This window comes from Microcaecilia unicolor, chromosome 5, assembly GCF_901765095.1.
Source record: "Microcaecilia unicolor chromosome 5, aMicUni1.1, whole genome shotgun sequence".
In the NCBI taxonomy this organism is placed as follows: domain Eukaryota; kingdom Metazoa; phylum Chordata; class Amphibia; order Gymnophiona; family Siphonopidae; genus Microcaecilia; species Microcaecilia unicolor.
This window is the reverse complement of record NC_044035.1, coordinates 233175999-233200620: the sequence shown is the minus strand read 5'-3', so window position 1 is coordinate 233200620 and position 24622 is coordinate 233175999. Positions and strand designations below refer to the sequence as shown.

Sequence of the window (24622 nt, the reverse complement as noted above, 5' to 3'; positions counted from 1 at the left end):
GTCCCTAGTTGATGATTTTTTCATCTTTACTAATCAATTGATTGATATGTAATATCTGAACACATGGTTCACTCTTGTTTAATCTGTAACCCGCTTAGAATTATTCATGGTATTGGCGGAATATAAGTCCAGTACAATGCAATGTAAAAGAAAAAACATGAGTGCGCACCACCCCCCTCCCCCCAATGTCAAACTCCTTTTTGGTTGCAACATGCAAAGGAAAAAAAAAGAGTAGATCCAGAGTTTAGACCTGTCCATACCTTATGACAGTTTCTCAACTTTTTCAAGGCAAAAACCTCCTAAGGTGAACAAATTTCAACCAAATACTCCTCCAAGCTCCAACCAGCAGAGATTTGAAATGGACATATTCTTTACTGAACAGTTAACTTAGCAACATAGATCATAAATATAATTCACAAGACAAGTGCTGTGTTGTTCTTACAAACTGAGTAAATCAAGATTTCTGGGCATAAACGACAAGTTCTCCACTTGTGGAGAACTTTCTTTTCTCCTGATTTTCTAAATAGACCCCATCTGTAAGGCTCATTGTTCAATTTTACTCAGTTTGTAAGAACAACATACCACTTGTCTTGTTCCGAATGCCAGTTTAGTGAATTATATTTTATGATGTTTGTCCATAATGAAGCTTAACAAAACACATCTTAAACAATCAAATGGGTCCCCAGACGGGTTTTACAGAGCTCTGTTTGGAAGTCTCTCCTTCATCAGGAACCCATGAATTGAGTACCCCAAAAAACTTCTGCACATGGAGCACGCTGCTCCTGAAAATGGCGAAGGGCTCTACAACACTATCCAAATGATATGGTGATGATATGCAAATGTTATGCACAGTGTTAACAGAGCATTGGGAAGTAAGGTGGGACATGCCCAGCACATGTGCACAAGACCTGCGGCGATACTGAACGGCTCCTTCCCGTCCATGCACAGCCTTGAGCTCACGGGCCTGTTTACGTGGTACTGTTGAGCCCATTCAGCATTTTCCTTATCTCCAAGTCTGTTTCACAGAAAACTGGCTACAATAAAAAATGAAGATACAGTAGGAGATTACAGGAGAACAAAGTGCAACAAACAAAAAAAATTCCTGGAGAGAGGGTCACTTCATTGCAAATTGTTTCACTCATCTCAGATCTGCATAAATTACAGTTTTTAAAGGCAATGGCTGTGTATCTGTCAAACTCCTGTTCGCCGTAGTACTGTTCAGCCCTGAAGCCTGGACAAGGAGAAATTAGATCTTACCTGCTAATTTGCTTTCCTTTAGTCCCTCCGGACCGGACCAGGATTGGACTGTTGGGTTGTACCCGCCTACCAGCAGGTGGAGACTGAGAAAAACTCTGACTCTAGAGAGCCAATAGGAGCCCCTGGCCATGTGACCTTAGCCTCAGTATTTGAATAACAAAGCAGGAAAGAAAGAAAGAATTTCTGTGCCGTATGGAATCCTAGCAGCCACAAATTCCTCGGCAAAACCGAGTACTAGAGCTCGCCAGCAACTCTCACCAGAGAAGTAGTATGACTCACTTAAGGTTTCATATATATTCCATCAACTGAGCTCACCAGCAACTCTCAACAGAGAAGTGGTATAACATATTCAAGGCTTTATATATATTCCAGCAACTGAGCTCACCAGCAACTCTCGGCAGAGAAGTGGTATGACATATTTAAGGCTTTATATATATTCCAGCAACTGAGCTCACCAGCAACTCTCACCAGAGAAGTGGTATGACCCATTAAGGTTTTATATATATTCCAGCAACTGAGCTCACCAGCAACTCTCACCAGAGAAGTGGTATGACATATTTAAGGTTTTATATATATTCCAGCAACCGAGCTCACCAGCAACCACCAGAGAAGTGGTATGGACCACGCAAAGTCTTTTTATATATATATATATATATATATATATATACAGTATCATCTGTTTGTTTGTTTGTTTTTTTCAAACATTCCACTTCCAAACTTAATAAAAGAATCTAAAGAGTTGATAGAACATGGGGGCCCAGTCCGGAGGGACTAAAGGAAAGCAAATTAGCAGGTAAGATCTAATTTCTCCTTCCTTAGCGTCCCTCCGGACCGGACCAGGATTGGACTGTTGGGAAGTACCAAAGCAGTAATCTTACGGGAGGGATAGACATTGAGAATGCGGTAGAGTCCCTGAAAACACCCAAACTAGGATGAATACAAAGCCAAAAGCTTGACGATCCAAGAACCGCCAATAAACTAAATAGAATGACTACAAAGCAAAAAAGCTGAAAAGTCCAAGCGACGCTGAACATTGTCTCCTACCAAGTGGCCGCTATATAATGTCCCCTACCGCACTATCAGTGCAGCGCAAAGGACAGAGAAACTCGAGAAAAAAAAACAACTGAAAGAAAGATAGCAAAGGTAGAAGCAGAGGCGCCTGGAAACAAAAAACTGCAATGAATCTACCTCAGCTGAGAAAGTGGAAACCGAGATCCTGAAATACAATACTCCAGATATCGTAGACTACTGCTGACCTAGCAACAGATTGGAAGTATGTAAAGCCTGTCAGTGAGAAAGTACCTGATCACTAGAAGCTAAATAGGTAAAAACAAGAATGCAGTTAAATACTATGCAGAAGAAGACGGTACCTAAATCCCTGCTGCAAACTAGACTGAAGGTCCAAATAAACTGACAGCCACTGCAGTTACCCAACATGAAGAAAACATATCTCAGAGCGCAATTCAAATGAGAGAGAAAGAATCATCTGTAGCTATTGCCTCTGCAAGCAGATCACCTGAGACTCTTGTCGTAGACCCTAATTAGTGAAAACGGGAATAAATCAACAGTAGACACTTGTTAGTACCTTTCATCTGTTAGATACATATAGAAGTCCATAAAACACTACACAGTTCCAGGAATAACATGTATAGAATGTTTGTACATTTAGGAATCTAGCCAGGTGCTCATGGTCTGGATTGGCCGTGGACCGAAAGGTGGGCTCGATAGGACCTTTGAGCTTTTCCCAGTGTGGAATTAAATATGTACTTATGTAGTAGAACTATAAATATACATATATATTTTCACAGATGCAGCCATCAAAAAACTGCTCACTGTGCATATGCTCCCGGCATACTTGCAGGAAGAATGCTCAATCTGAACCACCAGACCCAAGTGCTGCACTAGTGAGAATACAGAGGCCAACTGAGCGGAGGGAATTCCATCCGAGATAAATATCTGGATACGAGAGGGCATCTATCTCTGCCGCTGACAAGTCTTTTTAGCAAGAGAGTAAGCGAGGCACATGGAAGGTCAGAGCGAAAAGAAATAGTTCTAGAACTGGGACCTCCCCTTAAGGTACTATCCACTGAGAACTCCCAGAAGTTTTTTTTTTTTTCCAATGGTCACGAAATTGACGGAGTGAAAAGCTGCCAAAAAAGACTACTGAGACTCCAAAGAGAATGAAGAAAAAATTCCTTCTTGGGAGCTAGAAAGTAAAATTTACTCTGCAAAATAGAGCAAGGTAATGGCCGAAGGCCCAAGAACATCCAGAGAAAACAGAAAGTGGGACGCTTGTAGAGAAGACAAAAACAGTCTGCGTCAACTTGACTAAACAAAGAGAGAAAAAATAGAGACATGCTACGAAGTCTAATGAGATGACACGAGAGCTCAAAAGAGAGATCAAATGAGAGACCTGGCTACATGCACCCCGTAACCTAGAGTGTGCCCGAAATGCACCACCCATTGCTTGACCTGACAACTCTGCCAATAAGACTGTCTGTAATGAACCAGACATCTAGGAAAGGATGAAACGAGGAGACGTTGTTTCATGAGCGCCGCTGCTACTACGACCATAACTTAAGAAAAAAGTGCGCGGAGCCGATGCGAGACCAAAGAGCAGGGCAAGAAAACTGGTAAATGAGGACCTTCTCATCATCCTCGTATCGTGGACATTACTCCTCCTATACTGAGATGTACTAAGATGTACCGACCCACACCCATAAGAAATGAATGTGGTACTTGCAACCTGGATTGACCACAACTGAGGACAGGATGCTGGGCTTAATGGACTCTTAGACTTTCCCCATATGACAATACTCATATACTAATAGCAAAAATGCACAAGAAGTGAAAGAATCCCCTTCCAATTGAAAGGAAGGTCTGGAGTGAGGACGTATAGAATGAAAATGAAAGGATCACCATATGTTGAGCGTGGACTGAGACACACTGGCCTTTAATTTTACCGGATCTCCCCAAACCTCGTATCATGTCATGCCTCCTTCCTCACTGAGATGTACAGAGATGAACAGACGCACACTCACGCGATATGAATGTGGTATTTGTAATCTGGATTGACCCCATCTGAAAACAGGATGGGGACTCTTGGCCTTTCCCATTATGGCAACACTTATGCCCTTATGGCAAAAAATGCACAGAAAATGAGTGAATCTCCTTCCAAGAGAAAAAAACTCTAGAGAGAGGAAGAATAAAATGAAAATGAAAAGGAATAGACTTGGAAAATACCTATTACGGAAAAGGTGGTGAATTTGTGCCACAGGAGACAAGACTGTACCTGACGTCAAGAAAGCTTGAAACAAGACCCTAAAATCTGTAAGGAAGAGAAAGGGATAGCAGATGTTATGGATGGTCATACTGGACAAAACCAGAATGTTTACCATGTGCCCAGGCTGAATAGATAGAGGAAACAAAAATACAAGTAGATGGCGTGAGGACCTCCCACTATCTTTAAGTAGGAGAAAATGCAAATTGACCGGATAACTTTACTCCCTAAGTGGACATATATCTTGTAAGTCCTAGAAGAAAACTAAGATAACACATGAGAAACTCCAAGACAGTTGGAAAGTAGAGAAGACGTGAATAAAACATGCCGTCTAAAGCAGCTGAGAAAACTGGGTGCGCGGTAGACAGGACTGAGTCTCCTAGAATATGAGAACCATCTGAACCATGTAGCCTATGCAGTTGTCATCTGCTATGCCAAAGAGAACGCATAGCCATGAAAGAAAATTGCTGAAAGGAAGTAAGACCTTATGTCCAGAATTGCAAAGTACGCAACAATTGAGTATCAGACAATGTATTTCATTGCACATGGCATCTGAACCATACAGCCTACGCTCTAGAGAACGTTTGTTAAGATCTTAAAACACTGTATAAGAACATAGCCACGGAGGAAAATTTCCTGAAAGGAATTAAGATCTTATATCCAGCATTGTAAAGTACCAAACAATAGACTATCCGGCAATGGCACCTGAACCAGATAGCCTATGCCATAGAAAATGTTTGTTAAGTTCTTAAAAACACTGCATCATAGCCATGAAGGGAAATGCTTGAAAGGAACTAAGATATTATGGCCAGATTTGTAAAGTACTAATCAATTGACTATTAGACAATGTAGTCCTATTCACCAGGAAATGAGAAAGACACAGAGTGACGTACACTGGACCCCCATAAAAACTGCGCTAGACAATAGCGAAGACCTTTCCTCCAAACATCACACACAAGGGAAAGGAATAGGAAAATGGTTATTTTGGAGCTGAGACACAATTTAATTCGCCCCCATTGTCAAAAACAGAGAATTTCCGACCGAGCTGCACTTTGAATCGGAGTCTCGCCAAGAACAAAGAAATCGCCAACTGAGCTGCACTTTAATTCACAACATTGCTAGCAACCAAAAAGTCCCCAACGGAGAAAAAACAAAGGGAAAAACAAAATGAGCACCATTCGCATCGTAGCATTTTTTTTTTAATAGCTTGAAAAATACATGTAAAAATTAATTGTGGGGCAAATATACTACCAATTGCCCCAACTACCGGAGAAACAATATCTCCTTTCCATTGCACAAACAGCCAAACGCAGTAAAAGCAGAAAAACGCTGCCGCGTCAAGGGAAATTGCAGCTGCAAGCAAAACAATGGCGGCCAAGCGCGCCAAAATGAGAAGAATAAAGTTCGGGGGAGAAAACCACTGACCGGACCAACGAAGAAGCAGGAAATCTGTGCCGCCGAAAAACAGATAGCCTCCGATGCCGCACAAAACATGGTTTAGCCTCTGGCCTGAACAGGAACCGTCAATATAGCTCCCAAGCTATACAGACCCATCCAAGCGCGAGCACGCGCTTAACAGTTCACGCCGCTTTTTTTTTTTTTTTATAACTACCACCGCTAACAACGCCGGATAGCAGAGGAAAAATAATGACAATAACAAAAAACCGCCGATTAAAGTCACAGACGCTGACTTATCACTTTTTTTTTTTTTTTTTTAAATAGCTCCGCCAGAAAAGAAAATAAAGACTCTTCAAACAGAATAAGACAGAAGAGCTACCTGCTCATTATAAGCCTGGGGAAAGCAAAAACTACTTCCTTTAAATTCCTTTCAATTGAATTAATTCTTTTAATTTTCTTTTACTTGATTTAATTCTTTAAAAACAGCTGCCTATTAAAAGTGGCTGCCTCTCCCAAAGACGGTACACCTTTCCAGAGAAAGGGACGGCCCTTCCCTGCTAAGCCAGGGAGATGGGGAGGAAGGGGGGTGGACTCGAGACACCCGAGTTTAACACCCCAGAGGCTGTCAAAGAAAGAAAAGAAACCCTGTCAAGCCTCTAATTACGATTCCAGGCACAGAAGAAGTATTAAAAATATATCTGTAATATCTTATAGAGAAAAAGAGAGAGAGAGAGACTAATGGGCTCACTTCCTACCTGCTGAGAGACTGAGAAAATACTGAGGCTAAGGTCACATGGCCAGGGGCTCCTATTGGCTCTCTAGAGTCAAGAGTTTTTCTCAGTCTCCACCTGCTGGTAGGCGGGCACAACCCAACAGTCCAATCCTGGTCCGGTCCGGAAGGACGCTAAGGAATATGCAGCTGAACTGTTCTGTGCCCTTCTTCTGAAATCCTAACGCCAGCTCCAAACTGGTGTAGGGATAAAAGCAGTAGGAGTGCCCTTGTGAGGTGTGCTGTTTTTTGAGCATCTCATCTGCATGTTTGTAAGATCATTTGCATGTCATTTGCGGTGTTCCTGCCCGTGCTCGTTGTTTGCCAGGGTAGGGCCTTTTGTGCATTCTGCGCCAGTAAACACGGGAGCTTGTCTGGCACTAATAGTCTCTAATACCCGCATTTACCTCTGAGCATCGGGGCCTCGGTTCCAAATAGTGTACTGTTATCTTATGCCCCACTCTTGTGGTTATTAGGGAATCTGATGTTTTATTAGGAATAATTTGTGCTGCTAATTATTATTATTATTACCTATAGTAATATATTTTGTTGCTAGTGAAACCATATATTTTTGTATTGCTCCTAATAATTTTCTCTATGCTTTACCTACCTGATTGTACCAATAAATCATAAATATATGTTTTTCAGAACTGGGCTTTGTTACTCTTATTGCCAGCAAACCATAGTGCATATCCTCTAGAGCAAGGCTGCAAACAATATTCCAGACAAACAAGACAACCCTTAGCTATAATCAGAATAAGTATTGACCCTTTCGCACCTAAAGTTCTATATTGGGCACAGGGAGACAAATGGACTTGGCCAGAGTCACAGAGAAAATAATCCTGGTAAAAACAGACAAATGCAGATTCTGTAGAACAGAACTGGAACGGTTATCCTTTTTGTTGCTGGGTGTGATGTGCTGGTGTTAAAGTGCCTGAGCTTAGGTTAATGTGTGTTCAATACACATGATACTTAACAGAAATAAGAAGTCCTTTTACTAAGCTGCAGGAAAAAGGATCCTGTGGTAGCAACGGGGGCCATTTTTCCAGTGCGCCAGGGCCCTTTTTACCATAGCCAGTAAAATGCCCCCCCCCCCCCCCGAAAAAATGGCCACACGGTAAGACAATTACTGTGTGGCCATGCGGCAGTAGGGGCTCCTATGGTAACCCAGTGGTAACCGGGCAGCGCATGGCGATGCGCCAGGTTAGCACCACGCTAGGGGAAAAGATTTTCCCGGATCACCAGAAATGGCACACACTCCATCCAGAACTACCATCGGCGGTCGTATTGGGCAAGCGGTAGTTCCATTTTAGCATGCGGTAAGCCACCGTTCGGCTTACCGCTGCTTTGTAAAAGACCCGCTTAGTAAATCTAGCAACGGAAGCTAAGCCCAAGTCACAGGGTAAGTCAGTGGGAGTAATGTGATGTGAATCCTAATTTCCATGGTTCTCAGCTCACTACTTCTGTCTCACACAACGCCCAGCAAAGTGATATAAGAGAGTTCAACCACTTGTCGCCATTCAACAGAAAGAGACTTTAACCTAAGTACCAATTATTCTTTAAAATAAATAATAAACAGACACCTACAGAACTGAAGCATGTGATTCTGTCTTAGAACGATATTGTAAACAGACTGTCACAAATCTTGGATAGGTGCAACACGGAAATCTCTCTCATTCAGGTACCATTATACCAACATTCCAGACAGAACTACATGCTTAGAAAGTCATCATTTTTACGTCATGATGTACCCCTAACACTGTCTGAGAGTGAAATGTGGCCACGTCGGGTTTTATGGATTTTACAACAGAAAAAATCTACTTTTAACACTTTATGCTTGTGCAGCAAGCTCTATATTTGTCTCCCCTAGGATACTTCCTCCACGCATTCCTGGTCACAAGTCAGGTTCAACTTAGATTACAAGCCCTATTGAGCTCAGAGTTGGAAAGATAACCAAACATAAAATTATGAATCCAAGTCCAGTAACAAGGTGCACAGTAGAGTTCAGAGGTTAATAAAAAAACTGGTAAGATCTGCAATGTGAATGCAACGGCCCCTGGAACTAGACTGAAACAATTTCATTTCACACAGGCCATATTCGCTGGGCTTTGAACTAGTGTCCTACAGATGAAAAGCTCTGTAGAGCTCTGATAATTCACCCGTCATCCAGCGCCACTTTATCTTCCTGTGCCTCATTTCTCAATGAGTGTTTTATTTGATAAGTCCCTTTATCTCTCTGGGGACTAGTTACAATGCAGCAGTAAAAATATTGTATTTTATACTGCGTTTTTTTTTTACTGCATATACTCATGCAGTTTATGAATAATGAACCTTGCAATCAAACTCACAAGCTGCATTATTCTGCTGCCCAGGAGCACTGGGCCACTACTATACAATCTAATATTCCTGGGTGTCATCTTAAAAGGGCTGGTGCAATTTTAATATTTAAGTACAGACCCTTCTCCCAAAGGCCCCCCCCCCCACCCCCCACCCTACCATCATGCAAGCCTTTGTGCCCTCCCAAAGATTCACCAGTCCCTCTGTAAGGCTCCCACAGCCTAACTAGCTAATCCAAGGTCTCTAATGGAACAAGGGGTAGAAGCAATCCCCAGTCATTCCTACTCCATGTAACTCCAGGTTCAAAATGCCACACCTTGAATCTTAGCGACTATAGTTCCTACTGCTAGGGGTAAAGAGGCACCATTCTGAACCCAAAGCCACATGGGTTAGAAGGGAGTGGGGATTACTCCTACCCCATTCCACTGCACATCAAAGACTCGCTAGATAGGCCGGGAGGGGGGCAGGAGGCATGGAGAAGGTGGAAGGGAGTAGAAAGTGCAGGGGGTGGAGTTTGCTCATGGGGGGGAGCGATTCTGTTGGAGGTGAGGCTGCTTGCTTGATGATCTGCGTGGGGTCTTCAGGGGAGGCAGAAGGTCTTTACTGAGGGGTGGCAGGATAGGGTTCATGCTTAAATATTATAGTAAAATAATGCACAATTTTGCCATTTAATGCACATAAGAGATAAATATAACATGTTATTCCCTTAATGCAGGTTAGTAACTGTCCCCCTTTGTCTTTTACTTTTAATCCAAGCTGCTCCTGGGGCCAGTGCAATAAAACACACTAGGCTTTGCACACAGCTTAGCTCAGCTTAAAAAACTGTGTACATGCTGAGCGCATAGCCTCAGTTAAGACATCAGCACACAGCTTATTTAAATCCCATGGTAATTAAGATATTAGCTATTCAACACAGACGCAGAGAAGTGTGCAGAAGACCAGAAGGCTGAGCACAAGGTTTTCTAAAACTGGGGCTATAATGAACAGTAATAGGTTAGCTCATTCTTTTGCGGTAGTATGAAGGTTTCATGCCTGTTTCTTTTATTGCGAGCATACAGGAACCACAACTTTTTTTTCTGGCTTTCTTGAAGATGAGGTTTAAAAAAAAGAAAAAAAAAAGAAAGCTGAGGGGAAAATGTGCTGAAACAAAAAGTAAACCGCAGGACTTCTGGCAAATTGGTACTACAAAAACTGTATCAGCACTCAGAATTACATGTGTTGTCATTCTACATAAGAACAACCATATTGGGTCAGAGCAATGGTTCATCTAACCCAGTATTCTATTTCCAACAGTGGCCAATCAAGGTCACAAGTGCCTGGCAGAAACCCAAATAGTAGCAACATTCCATGTACCAATACCAGAGCAAGCATGTCTATCTCAATAGCAGACAATGGACTTTTCCTCCAGGAACTTGTCCAAACTTTTTTTTTCAACCCAGATATGCTAACCGGTTACCACATCCTCTAGCAACAAGTTCCAGAGCTTAACTATTAATTGAGTGAAAAAATATTTCAACCTATTTATTTTAAAAGTATTTCCATGTAACTTCATTGAGTGTTCTCTTGTCTTCATACTTTCTGAAAGAGTAAAAAAAATCGATTCACTTCTACTCGTTCTACACCACTCAGGATTTTGTAGACCTCAATCATATCTCCACTCAGCTGTCTCTTTTCCAAGCTAAAGAGCCCCTTTAACCTTTCCACATATGAGAAGAGTTTCATCACCTTTATCATTTTGGTCGTTCTCCTTTAAATCTTTTCTAATTCCACTATATCTTTTATGAAATACAACAACCAATGCAAAGAGCTCCTAGCTCTCCAGAGAACAAGTCCATTTTCTTGAGGATAGAGTAAGCAGACTTGGAGGAGCTGAGGGAGACAGGCAGGTGCACAGAGGAGTCCTATAGGGACACTGTAGGAAGTGCCACCTTCAGTCTGGCAACCCCTGTGCTGCTTTGAAGGAGGGAGGTCTCCTAAAAGGAGAGCATTACCGTGGAGAAATGGGAAGTAATTCTGTAGCCAGGACCTGCCCTCCATGGGATGCAATATCCTCTCACACTGAGGATGTGTCTCCAGAAGAATCTGTCCAGGAGGGAAGGGTTATGACAGCTGTTGTAGTTGGTGATTTGAGCATTAGGCATGTAGATAGCAGGGTGGCTGGTGGGCGTGAGGATCATCTGGTCCCTTGACTGCCTTGTGCGAATGATGGACTTCAAGTAACACCTAGGGATTTTAGATAGTGCTGGAGACTGGGGAGGAACCAGCTTTCTTGGTAATGTGGATACCAATGACATAGAAAAATGTGGGAGGAAGGTTCTGGAAGCCAAATTTAGGCTCTTGGGGGTCCTTTTACAAAGATATGCTAGCATTTTTGGTGCATGCTAATAATTAGCGCTCACTAAACGCTAGAGACGCCCATAGAAATATATGGGTGTCGCTAACATTTAGCGTGCGTATAAACACTAGCACACCTTTGTAAAAGACTCCTTAGGTAGAAAGCAGAAATCCAGATCCTCCAGGATAACACTTTCAGAAATGTTCCCCGTTCCATGCACAGGACCCAAAAAGGTACACAGAGCCAAAGCGTGGTTGAGATAATGGTGCAAGGATGAGTGATTTAAATTTAAGAACTGGGCAACATTCTGGGAAAGGGAGGAGCCTTTCCTAAAGGATGGGCTCCACCTTAACAGGGACGAAATCAGTGGCGTAGCTACGTGGGGCCTGAGGGGGCCTGGGCCCCCGTAGATTTCAGCCTGGACCCCCCTCCCGGCGAACCTGCCCCCGCCGCCTACCTTCGTTTTTGCTGGCGCGGGACCCCAATCCCCGCCAGCCGACATCCTCTCCGTCCTGCTGCAGTCAAAAAAGTCTTCTTCCTTCCGTTGCATGCTGACGTCCTGCACCAGACTCAGGGAACAGAACGTTCTGTTCTCTGAGTCTGGTGCAGGACGTCAGCATGCAACAGAAGGAAGAAGACTTTTTTGACTGCAGCAGGTCGAAGAGGACGTCGGCTGGCGGGGATTGGGGTCCCCCGCCAGCAAAACTGAAGGTAGGCGGCGGCGGGAGAGGGTTCGCAGCAGGAGGGGCGGCAAAGACGGGGGGCGGGGAGGCTAAAATGTGCCCCCTCCCACCGAAGTCTGGCTACGCCCCTGGATGGAACCAGGCTGCTGGCACTAACTTTAAAAAGAAGAGCAGCTTTTAAACTAAAATAGAAAGGAAAGATGACAGTTGCTCAGAAGTGCATCGTTCAGTGTGGAGTTGCCTTGGAGTAGAGGAGTGGCGGACTTTGGTCCTGGGGAACTGGGTTCGATTCCCACTGCAGGCACAGGCAGCTCATTGTGACTCTGGGCAAGTCACTTAACCCTCCATTGCCCCAGGTACAAATAAGCACCTGTATACAGTGTTGCCAGGTGGGCGGTTTTACCGCCCAATTGGGCGGTTTTCCGCGACCTGCCGCAGTTTTTTGGGCTTCTTTTTTGTCTTTTGGGCGTTTTTTTCAGCCGCGGGGGGCGGGGTTAGTGACGTTTTGGGCGGGTTTAGTGACGTTCTGGGAGGGGCCAATGACGGGGGAGGCAGGGCCGATGACGGCAGGGGCGGGGTTGGTGACGGCGGGGGTGATGACGCGGGGTGGGGGGGTGTCAGGGGTGGGGTTTGGGCTGGATTTAGGCTGGTTTGGGTGGGAAAAAAATTTTCCACCTGGCAACCCTGCCTGTATATAATGTGTAAACCGCATTGAACCTGCTATGAGTGAGAAAGCACGGGCTACAAATGTAAGAAAAATAAATAAAATTGAAGGATACTAATGAAACAGGATCTTTAGGGAATCCCAATAGAGAGGTTACAAAAGTGGTGAAAGAAATGTTGACGTGCTTAAGGGGAGAGTAAAGTTAAGGACGCATATTATCCCTGTCAACTTTTAAGTGTCTGTAGTGTAGGCATGCTAGAAGGGGGACAGGAGGGGAAGTAGAGTAAGGGAGAGTGCTGAGTTGAGGAGTAGAGAGAAGGTTGCGGTGAACATAGCAAAAATAAAAGATAGTCCTATGTGGTTAAAGTGCTCATCTGATGATCTAATCACCATAGAAGTAGGCGGATCGTGATCTGCAATACAAAACAGGGAAACATACAGAAACAAAAAACCGTGGTGCCGGTGGTATAATGGCAGTGGTTGGGCGGGGACCGGGCTTTAAGGTCTTCTCTTCCATCGTCTGAAATAAAAAAGCGAAGTCTCTCTCACACGCTTCCTCTCACTGTAATATCCTAATCTTGAGGTACAGCTAAAGCCGTAGTATTTTTTTTTTCTAAAATAACATTTCATCTCCAAGAACCCGAGGCCAGGAGAAACAACCCAACAATAAGATAGCGGAAGCCTTACCCGTAGCGAGCAGGGCTGCCAACAAGAGCTGGAGCAGGAAGGCCTGGCCTTGTATCCGCATGATGAGCAGGTGATCTGGGCTGAGAGCTGTCAGCCAGCAGCGAGTAAGCATGAGAGGAGAGAGTCGCAGCCTTCCCGCACTCTTTTTCTTTTCATCGAGCGAAATTGTATCCCCTGAACATTACGCCAGCTTCCGTGCTCAGGGGTTTTTTTCACCACCACTGGAACCGAAAGCGAAAATTACTAAATTCTGTTTCCGGCTCGGCCCAGGCAGGCCGTTACGTCGCAATCTCTTCAGCCTCAGCACAGCCGCAATACAATAGTGTGAGGTACTAGAAATATAATTTCCTTTTTTTATTAACCACTTTGTTCTTTTAATAAACATCCATTCAGTAGAAAATTGAGACGTTTATGAAATTATAAAATGATCATGAGTGTTGCTGTTTTTATGTGTGTTTCCTCCTTTTATAAGTTTACAACAGTAGACTTAGGGCTAGATGCACTAAACCTTAACGACCCTCTAACAACCCTTTAACGAAGGAAATTCCCAGCCGTTGCATGCATTAAAGGCCTTTTTCCAACGAAGCAAGCAGCTAACGAAAACGGAGTAACTACCATTGTAATGTGGGCAATTCGGGATGCACTAACAATACCGACGATTACACCGAATCATTTTCCGCAACATATTTAACGTGTGGTCAGAGCAGTCGTAAAGGCCTGAGCTGTCATCTCCCCGCTGCCCCCTGTACCAGAAAAATCAAAGCTGGCATGTTTAAACATGAAAAGTGAGAAAATAAAATAAAAACACCACAAACACTGGCTCCCCGCTTTCCCCTGCATTACTAAAAAAAATAAACATACCTTAAAAAAGGATCGGGAGGGGACAAAGGCGCTCGTCAGAAGCGTACTGTATGGACGGCCTTGCCCCCCCCCCCCCCCCCCCCAGATCGCCGCTGTTCCCCGCTTCCGCCCTTCACTAAATTAAAAACTGAAAATAAAAAGTTTAACTTTAGCAGCTCCGGGCCCCCCTCCCTTCCTGTGTTGATCTTCTTCTTTTCCCAACACTGCTCTGCCTCCCGCCATCCTCCGCCCCTTGCTCCGCCCCCCCCCCAAGTTCGTCGCCGACGTTCCCCCCCCCCCTCCAAAGGACCCCCCTCCGCCTTACCGGCCGTGCAGCGCCTCTCACCTTTGTGTGAAGGCGCTGCACGAGATGAAACAACAGATCGTCGCTCCCTTCTGCCTCCACCGACGTCTCTCTCCTTCTTCCTCATGTGCACGCCTTCCTCTGACGTTACGTCAGAGGAGGGCGTGCACATGAGGAAGAAGGAGAGAGACGTCGGTGGAGGCAGAAGGGAGCGACGATCTGTTGTTTCATCTCGTGCAGCGCCTTCACACAAAGGTGAGAGGCGCTGCACGGCCGGTAAGGCGGAGGGGGGTCCTTTGGAGGGGGGGAACGGCGGCGACGAACTTGGGGGACGGAGCAAGGGGCGGAGGATGGCGGGAGGCGGAGCAGTGTTGGGAAAAGAAGAAGATCAACACAGGAAGGGAGGGGGGCTCGGCGCTGCTAAGGTTTAGCTTTTTAATTTCAGTTTTTAATTTAGTGAAGGGCGGAAGCGGGGAACAGCGGTGATCTGGGGGGGGCAAGGCCGTCCATACAGGACGCTTCTGACGAGCACCTTTGCCCCCTCCTGATCCTTTTTTAAGGTATGTTTATTTTTTCAGTGGGGGAGCGGGGAGCCATGTGTTTGTGGGGGTTTTGTTGTTGTTGTTCTGACGGTTCGTGGCATGCGCAGAGCAGCCAGCATAACGCTTGGCTGCTCTGCGCATGATTTATGGGCCGATTTCTGACCAGAATTACGAATCGTTGATACATTGTACTTTTTAAATCTGTACCGAACTTGTGCAACTTGGTTTTTTTTGAGCATTGTTCGTTTTTTAAAATTCGGTTCGGACTTTAACGTTTGTAATTTTTTTACGTATGGTTGATGCATCTGGGCCTTAGTCCTTAGCTGAACTAAAGTTTGTGATGAGACAGAAGAGAGGATGATGAACCATTAAGATGCTGGGTGGTGCCTGGGTCAGTTGCCAGGGTTGCCAGGTTGAAAAAATTTTCCCCACCCAAAACCCGCACAAAGTTAAACCCCGCCTCCGACTTACCCTCCGACGTCACTAACCCCGCCTCTGTGGGGCTTCTATTGGACCAAATTGGACCAATAGAAGCCCCAGAAAAGCACCCAAACCCGCACCGCGGCTTTTTAAAAGCCGCCCAATTTCCCGCAGCCGGCAAAAATTGCCCGCAACCGGTCATGGAAAGCACAGACCTGGCAACATTGGTCAGTTTCCCAGCATCCAGGCTGTGATATTCCAAGGGGTCCCAATTTTTGAGAGGGAGATTTTAGTACACGCCCACAGCCCCGCCCCACTTTGCATTAGCTCAATGGCTCTGCCCCCTGGCACACCTCAAACCCGCAGCCATTTCAGAAAATATTTTACTTAATAGCCTAATACCCTTTTCAATTAGATTTCAGAGGCCAAAACCTCCTGCCTTACGTAGCAGTTAAAGTTGGAGACAGGCTGTCTCCCGCTGGGGGTCTGCGGTTGGGTGGTGGAGTGCTGTTTGACCAGCCAGGAGCCGTTCCTGGCTGGTTGAATGGTTTTGAATATTGGGCCCTGTGAACGTAAATCTTTCAGATTTTCTGGAAACTTCTCAATATTCTTTTCATAGTAGAGCAATTCTCGTGGTTTCACCTGTGTCTAAACAAGTGGGGCCAAGGGGGTTGCTCTATTGGAAAAATATTCTGTTCAAAATTCTGCCACACGACATATATTCTGCCAGTGTCACTATGCTCATATTAGCCCTCTCCTCAAGTCACTTCACTGGCTCCCTATCCGTTTCTGCATATTAACTTATAAGTTCATTCACTCTGCAGCTCCTCAATACCTCTCCACTCTCATCTCTCCCTACACTCCTCCCCGGGAACGCCGTTCACTGGGTAAATCTCTCATATTTGCACCCTTCTCCTCCACCGCTAACTCCAGACTCCGTTCCTTTTATCTTGCTGCACCATAAGCCTGGAATAAACTTCCTGAGCCGATCCGTCAACCTCCATCTCTGGCCGTCTTCAAATCTAGGCTAAGAGCCCACCTTTTTGATGCTGCTTTTAACTCCTAACCCTTACTCACTTGTTCAGTACCCTTATTTTATCATCCCCACCTTAGTAATTCCCTTATCTCTTATTTGTCCTGTTTGTCTGTCCTAATTAGATTGTAAGCTCCGTCGAGCAGGGACTGTCTCTTCATGTTCAAGTGTACAGCGCTGCGTACGTCAAGTAGCGCTATAGAAATGATAAGTAGTAGTATAATGCTGTTATGGTATCCTCTCCTGACCTGAGGAAGGAAGTGTTGGTCTCTGAAAGCTAATCAAAAATGTTTTAAAATCAGTGAAGGTATGACCTTATTTTCTATTTTGTGTTTTATTTGCATTTATTAAACTTTATTAACACAGCTACCATATTACTTTATCCTAAATTAAAAATAAAACTATTTTCTTTACCTTTGTTGTATGGCCATTTACTTTTTCTAATTGTGTTGCTCCCAGTCTCTTGATTCTGCTTTCCTTCGTCTTCTCTTAACTCTTTTGCCAGGGTTTCCTGTCCATTTGTCATTTTTCTCTCCTTTTTCTTTGTTTTCTAAAATATTTTTCTGCCTCTCTCCCGCTCTGTCCAGATTTAATTCATTCTTACTATACTATCCATTCTTTAATTTCCTTCTTTTTACTTCATCTACCTTTGGCTTTTCATCTTTTCCTCACCCTTGTTCTCCCCATGCCCCTTCCTCTTATTCTTCAGTCTTTCACTACTCCCCTTTTCCATCCAGCAGCTCTCCTCTTTCTCTCCCCAACCTTCCAGTGTCTCCCGTCTTTCTTTCTGCATCCTTCCACCCAGCGTCTCCTCTTTTTCTCCCTACCCTTCCATCCAGCGTCTTCCCTCTTTCTCTCCCCATCCTTCCACCCATCTACCCTCTCTCCTGATCCTTCCATCTAATGTCTCTCTCTCCCCCCTCCTATCCAGTGTCTCTCTATCTCTCTACCCTTTTCTGTTCAGTGTCCCTTCTCTCCCCACATCCTTCCAGTCTCTCCCCTTTCTCTCTGCATCCTTTCATCCATCTCCCCTCTTTCTCTCCCTATCCTTCCATCCAGCGTTTCTCTCCCCATCCTTCCATCCGTCTTCCCTCTTTCTCTCCCCATCCTTCCATCCATCTACCCCCTCTCCCGATCCTTCCATCCAGTGTCTTTCTCTCTCTCTATCCCCTTCTTTCCATCCAGTCTCTCTCTACCCTTTTACATTCATTTCCCCCCTCTTTATCCCCATCCTTCAATGCCTCTTCTGTTTCTCTCCCTACCCTTCCTTCCAGTGTCTTCGCTCTTTCTGATCTCAGCCAGGATCCCCCCCTTTCTCCCCATCTTTATCTCCAGCAGCTTCTCCATCTCCCCTCCTTCTCTCCCCACCAGGGCTGCCGAGAGACTGGGCCGGGCCCAGGGCAAGGCCACACCCGGGGGCCCCCCGCCCCCCCCCCCCCCCCCCCCCGAGGTCGCTGCTGCGCCGGTCCCCCCGCCCCCTTCCATCCGCCACCGGACTGGGCCCCCCGCATTGAAAAACTCACAGTGCCTCACCTGTCACCTTTCACATATCGAGATGCTAAATGATCATTCTCTCATACTTTAAGAGATACATACATAAGGAGAGAGGGAGGACTGTAGTGCTATGATGTTGAGTACTAAATATTGCTAATAAGTAGACCAGCCGGAGCAATATGAGTTTTACTGAGCACTATAATATATCAAACACATAGTGTTTTATATTCACTAGTTTAACAGCATACATAAAAACAAAAAAAAAGAGAGAGGTAATTCAGAAAAACGGATTAAATTTTAACTGCCAGACCCTTGACCATTCTTCTAAGGTTCGGAGATCCCTTCTCATCATTTCTACTCCCTCCAGGGTATCCACTCTATTGACTATTTTCGAGTCATCCGCAAAAAGGCACACCTTTCCTTCCAAACCTTAAGCAATATCTCCCACAAATATATTAAACAGAATAGGCCCCAGCCCCGACCCCTGAGGAACTCCACTGCTCGCCATCCTTTTCTCCCAGCGTATTCCATTTACCACCACCCTCTGCCACCTGTCGGTCAACCAGTGTAAATGGATGCGTGTAGATTTAGGCGCTGAAATATCAAACCAATTATAGAATACACTTACTCGGCACTGATTTCAGCGCTGATTTCTTTGGTGCCATATATAGAATCTCCCCCTATATTCCTATGGGCATCTTATCATTTATCATTTAGCATATGCTAAATCTGTTAGTAAGCCTTAGTAAAAGGACCCCTTAGATTGGGAGCCCTCCGGGGTCAGGAAAATACCTATTCTATCTGAATGTAACTGCAACTGAAAAAAAGGTGTGAACTAAATCCAAAATCCATTCCCTTCCCCAATGAGCCTCATAAGGGGTGGGTCACAAGCACTCCATGCCAGCACTACAGGGGGCTGTATCATTGGAAGGGGACTGGCAGGCCGGCTGCATCATCACATGAGTTCCTACCTCTCACTAAAGCCAAACCTGCTCCCCTCTCCTGGACTTCCTGGGCACCAGTAGGTCTGTTAGACATGGTCTTGCTTAAGTACCTGTGGTGCTGCAGGCCCCGAATTTTCAAATAAAAGTCTTTCAGATTGAAAATGAGCTTGCAGGTCCCACAGAAATTCTAGAAATTACCTCCAAAAGTACAATGAATCCCTAACCCAAAGTGCTTACAATCTATATTAATATTACTGTGCCCATAAAGGATTGTATGTGGATGTATGTGCACGGTATGACCTCAGACAATGAGGATCTCCGAGGAACAATTTATGGAAGGACTGACAAGCAGAAAAGTGAATGGAAAATATACTTTTATTCTTAATATTCCTATGTTCACTGTTTCACAATTATGACAGATCATAAAACAGTGAGATTTAACACAAATTACATAGGGGTATGTGTCCCTGCCCTATTGAGCTTACAATCTAACTTACTATTACTCAGTCCTGAGGACACAGCTTAGGTTTTCATGCTATTCATTATACAGTAGAGTCCTGGATAACCAAAGGTCGGTAATCCAAGCTGTTCCCACTCTCTCTCTCTCACAAAGTACCTCTACTGCTCGCCCAACTGAACATCACCCAACTCCCTGCTCTCGAAGCTCTTCCCCAAGTGCCTCCCCACACACCCGACCCTGGGTCTACCTTTAGAAGCCTTGGTGGTCCAGCGGTGAGTTTGGGGCAGGAACAATCCCCATTCATTCCTATTTGTGCAGGCTCTGTTTTTAAAATGGATGCCATGAACTTTGGCAGCAGTTGGATAATCCAGACTCTGCTGTGTATTCAGAATATGTAATCCCATTTCTGTCCCTCACTGTATTACTGAGCCTCCTCCACACTTTCACAGGCTCTAATCCTATCTCTGTTTCTCTCACTGTGTCATTGAGCCCCTTGCTCACATTCACAGGCTCTAATCCCACCTCTGTCCTTCACTGTATCACTGAGCCCTCTCCTCACATTCACAGGCTCTAATCCCATCTCTAACATGCTAAATCTCAGAGTTTTTCTTGTTTCAATTTTTTATAAAAGTATTTTATCATACTTGAAACACAAAACCTTGTGATTATTTCTTTGTATCCCAGTAGATTAACATGGCAAACTTCAGAAAGAAAGAAATCATCAAACTTTAATAGTTCTGTGCCAGTAATTTCAATGGACATGTTTTAACACAAATCAGCAAAATCCTCTCAAATCTCACAATCCTGCCAGAGACTGGAGAGGTTAATCCTGAGCCCTGCTCTCTCATTCCCAGGCTGCCATAGGCCGGACTTTCAAAGTTGACTGGTATAAATACAGGTAGAAGAAAGGTCGGAGTGTCCCTGTGAAGGTATCGGTGAAGGTGAAGAGATGAGATTTCTTATCTGCATTGTAAAATGAGACTTTTCCTGCCTCATAGTCCAGAAGAATCCCCACTGCTTGGAGGCTCTCTTTTAGGGAGATCGGGCTCTTGGGGGATGTGAGGGCTGAGTATTCACCATACCACAGTGCCACTGTCCAATATCCCTCCCCAGGTGACAGTAGGATTCTCCCCTTCCTCCTCACAGAATCTTTACACACTCCCAAAGCCCAGTCAGTCTCATCTCCCACCTCCACCTCCCAGTAATGTCTCCCTGAGCTGAAGCCTTCACACCCCAGCACGCATGGATCAGTGTCAAATCTCTCAGTATTATCTGGCAGAATCTGTTTTCTGTCTTCCCATCTGACACTTTTCCGATCCTCAAACAGGACAACTTCAGGATGAGCAGTTTCAGTATTCAGAGTCACATCCACTGTAAAAAGGAGACACTCAAAAATGAGCAAACGCTTCTCATTGGCTCCCCACACACTGTTTCTAACCCTCACTGGCTGGTTCCTCAGTCACTGAATAATTCTACACAGAAAAAAACTCTGTTATTGGCTATAAGGAGGTTAGATAAAAAAGGAGACGAAGTGATGTCAAACCTTTGAAGACAATTAGGTTAATCTCTGTTTCCCCCTCCCCGCACCGCCATCATCTCCATACACTCAAAACAGAACAAACCTATGAGCTGCTACATCCACACTGTCATTCTTTATAGCTGGTAGCATTTTTATTTGATCCCACTTATATTTTCAAACATGCTGGCTTGTGCAGCATAAAGATATACACAGAGTAAGTATAATAATGGAATAATCTTTCATAGGTAGAGTAGTAATTTGTTATAAATCATAATCAGTGTGTCATTTGGAGGGGCTGGTTATATGGACACCCTAGCATGTGTTATATTCATGCATAGATTTTTTTCCTCCTGGTAAAGGGCCACTAAAATAGACATCATGTTATGAGAATCCGGTGCTCAACATTCAGAGTTTATATCTATATATCCCACATTAAGCATGAATTATGTTGAAATGAGAGCATTTAAAATCTTTTTTTTTTCCTGTGCCTAGATCAAAAGAAAAAGATGGCATTTGGAAACTTGCTATTTTTGTTTTGTGGATTGCAGTGGTATATTATAAAAATGCACTTGATATTTGTTTTTACTATTATTTAAAAGACAGATATTGAATAATGAGGGCACAGCTACCTTCATGCAGAAGTCCAGAGTCAGTCTAAATGTACCAACATTGTCTAGTTCAGCACACTGTTAGCCCCCAAGTTCATACAAAGTTAATTATGTTCAATTTAAAATAAATCTGTTGGCTCAGGCTACTTGCTATGTAAATATTCCATCACTTTTTCATTATTGCTACCAAGTATTACATATTAAGGACATTTGCTTTAAACTTTATTTCAATTAATTTATCCAGTCCTTACATGGTTTTGCTTTTTAAACCCAAAGGTAAATCCTAAGGGTGGTGGTATAATTAGGTATAAACTGTGTTGTTTCTGACTTTACTTGTTTTGAACTGCTTTGGGTCCTACTGATCTGTACATCTGTCTGGAATTCTGGAAGATGGAAATAAGGAAAAAAATAAGTTTTGGATGAACTCTGTAGAAGTTGATGTTTACTTTGCTATGTGTATATGGATGCCTGTTCTGGTGTATGTATATGATAATATTTTAATAACTGTCTATACTTATGGCTATGATTTCTGAACATGTGGCATCATTAAAGGAAAAACTTTTAAATGCCCAGTTGGGCACATATGCTAATCTCAACTTTGTTAAATGTTTCAGATATATCCATCTATTTGCTCCCACTATATAATGAATTCTCTTATTCTGTCTCACTGTATTTTCAAATGTAAGCCACATTAAACCTGTCTATCCAGCTGGATGGGGATGGCACAAGGAAAGCAAGTTTGGTCCAGTGAAGACTAAACCTGTTCCTTAGCTGAGCCCTAGTATTATCATATTGAAAATGCGACATACTGTCACGTATATGGCCGTGACCACCCTCAGACTTACCCTGTTTCTGGGAGTCAGTGGCTGTGCTGGCTTCTGCTTATCTCTTTGTCTGTCTCTGTCGCTCTGTGTGCTGATTGCCCTACTGAACCTCACCTGTGTGGGCTATGCCTCTTCCAAGATGGCTGCCGCCGACTCCTCTATGCCAGTATCCAAGATGGCTCCCGCTGGGCTGACTTCTCTGTGTGCCAAGCCTCTGTTTGGATGCAAGGTGATTGCTGCAGCTGTGCCTCTTGTGTGGAAGGGCTTTATTAATCACTTAGAGACTACAGCCCTGGCCTTTGCATTTCATCTAAGGGCCCTGGTATGTAGAGTGCTCTGACACTGCTACATTGTTTGCTCTGTGTGAGTTTCTGTGTATGACTAGCTAGCTTGGGCACAGTTTTGCTTGTTAGCCTGTGTATAGCTTTGCTAGTTCTCTGTGTTTGTTCCTAGTGTTTGACTAGCCAGCTTAGGCACCGCTTGGCTTGTTAGCCTGTGTATAGCTTTGCTAGTTCTCTGTGTTTGTTCCTAGTGTTTGACTAGCCAGCTTAGGCACCGCTTGGCTTGTTAGCCTGTGTATAGCCTTGCTAGTTCTCTGTGTTCGTTCCTAGTGTTTGACTAGCCAGCTTAGGCACCGCTTGGCTTGTCAGCCTGTGTATAGCTTTGCTAGTTCTCGGTGTTTGTTCCTAGTGTTTGACTCGCTAGCTTAGGCACCGCTTGGCTTGTTACCCTGTGTATAGCTTTGCTAGTTCTCGGTGTTTGTTCCTAGTGTTTGACTCGCTAGCTTAGGCACCGCTTGGCTTGTTAGCCTGTGTATAGCTTTGCTAGTTCTCTGTGTGTGTCTCCAGTGTATGACTTGTTAGCTTGGGCACAGCTTTGTTGTTAGCTGGGGTATAGCTTTACTAAGTCTCCTGTTTGCTCTGTGTATGTTTCCAGTGTATGACTTGTTAGCTTGGGCACAGCTCTGTGTGTTGGCTTGTGTATAGCTTACTAGTTCTCCTGAGTTTGCTTAGTGTATGTTTCTTGTGTATGACTGGTTTGCCTGGGCATAGCGTTCCTATTAGCTTGGGTACAGTTTACTAGTCATTGTGTTTAAACCTGCCTACTGACGGAACCCGGACATTCCCTGCCTGTCTGCCTTGCCTTCGCCTAGGTGCCAGGGGGCACTCCTGGATCCTCATTCCTGCTGTTCCTGCTTGCAAGTTCCAGTTCCGGGTTTTCCTGTAAGTCCTGCCGGCCGCCCGAACCTGAGGGCTCAACCCTCGGGGAAAGGTGGTTAAGCGTAAGTGAAGCCTAGGTTCAGTGTGTTCCAGTCCAGCGGGTTCCGGTCCCGTGGGTTCCGCTCCAGTGTGTTTCCAGTCCAGCGGGTTTCGCTCCTGTATGTTCCAGTCCAGTGGGGCCACTCCAGTGTGTTCCAGTCCAGCGGGCTCCACTCCAGTGCGCACCCGTCCGGTGCGTTCCAGTTCCGTGTATTCCTGTGTAGAACTCCGGTCCGGGGTTCCGATCCAGTCTTGTCATCTCTACCTTGAAGGTGATCTTGCCTGCCACTGCCGCTCCACGGTAGTGGCCCAAGGACTCACGAACCCAGTGCTCCCGGGGAAGAAGCCTGACAGTATGCCAAGGTCCTCGAGAACGCGACACATACCATGTCTCTGTGGTTATGTTCCACTAATAAGTTAAATGATTAACTGGCTTTCTTGAAAGGATTATATAAACTTTGGATGCATGACTAGGGACACAAACATACACTTATTTCTCTGAGGACAAGCAGGCTGATATTCTCACATGTGGGTGATGTCACGTCGGCCCAGAGGATTTTCTAGTAAAATCTAAAAGTCTCTTCAACTGTGCCTTGTTGCGTGGGCGATGACACTGCGCATGCGTGCGCATGACTTCCCGCCTGCCGTGCGGACACGTTCCTCAGTTCTTCTTTTTCCGCGTCTGAGGAGACACGGAGTTCGAGATCTTCGCGTTTCTTCGGGCCGTCAGGAGTTAAGTCTCTTCGATATACCCTTCGGGTATTGTTTAATAATAGAAAAATCTATAGTTTTTCCCTTATTTCTTGTTCTTCTCGTTTTTCAAGTTTCCTTTATTTTTCGTTGCGACTGTTTTTAGGTTGCTCGGTCGGGTATTATTCCCTTTTTTTGTGTCTTTTTTATTGTCACCATTGCGTCCTTTGATTTAGCCAAGGCTGTAATTTCCGAGATGTCCTCGAAGACACCCA

At 44.6% G+C, this 24622-nt stretch overlaps 2 protein-coding genes across 5 annotated transcripts in view; both read right to left on the bottom strand.

Annotated features, from left to right (window-relative positions):
* CD58 (CD58 molecule) overlaps nucleotides 1-13662 on the bottom strand; it is a 246053-nt gene extending 232391 nt beyond the window's left edge. For 2 of the 3 annotated variants that reach the window (XM_030203880.1, XM_030203881.1), the window contains exon 1: nucleotides 13411-13662. In XM_030203880.1, the coding sequence (XP_030059740.1) occupies nucleotides 13411-13522 (112 nt within the window). In that variant the 5' untranslated portion in view covers nucleotides 13523-13662. The remainder of the gene's footprint in view (nucleotides 1-13410) is intronic. The other variant, XM_030203882.1, reaches the window with a different exon arrangement.
* Nucleotides 13663-20153: 6491 nt separating this feature from the next.
* LOC115470593 (E3 ubiquitin-protein ligase TRIM39-like) overlaps nucleotides 20154-24622 on the bottom strand; it is a 48116-nt gene continuing 43647 nt past the window's right edge. For both annotated transcript variants that reach the window (XM_030203878.1, XM_030203877.1), the window contains one exon: nucleotides 20154-20818. In XM_030203878.1, the coding sequence (XP_030059738.1) occupies nucleotides 20292-20818 (527 nt within the window). In that variant the 3' untranslated portion in view covers nucleotides 20154-20291. The remainder of the gene's footprint in view (nucleotides 20819-24622) is intronic.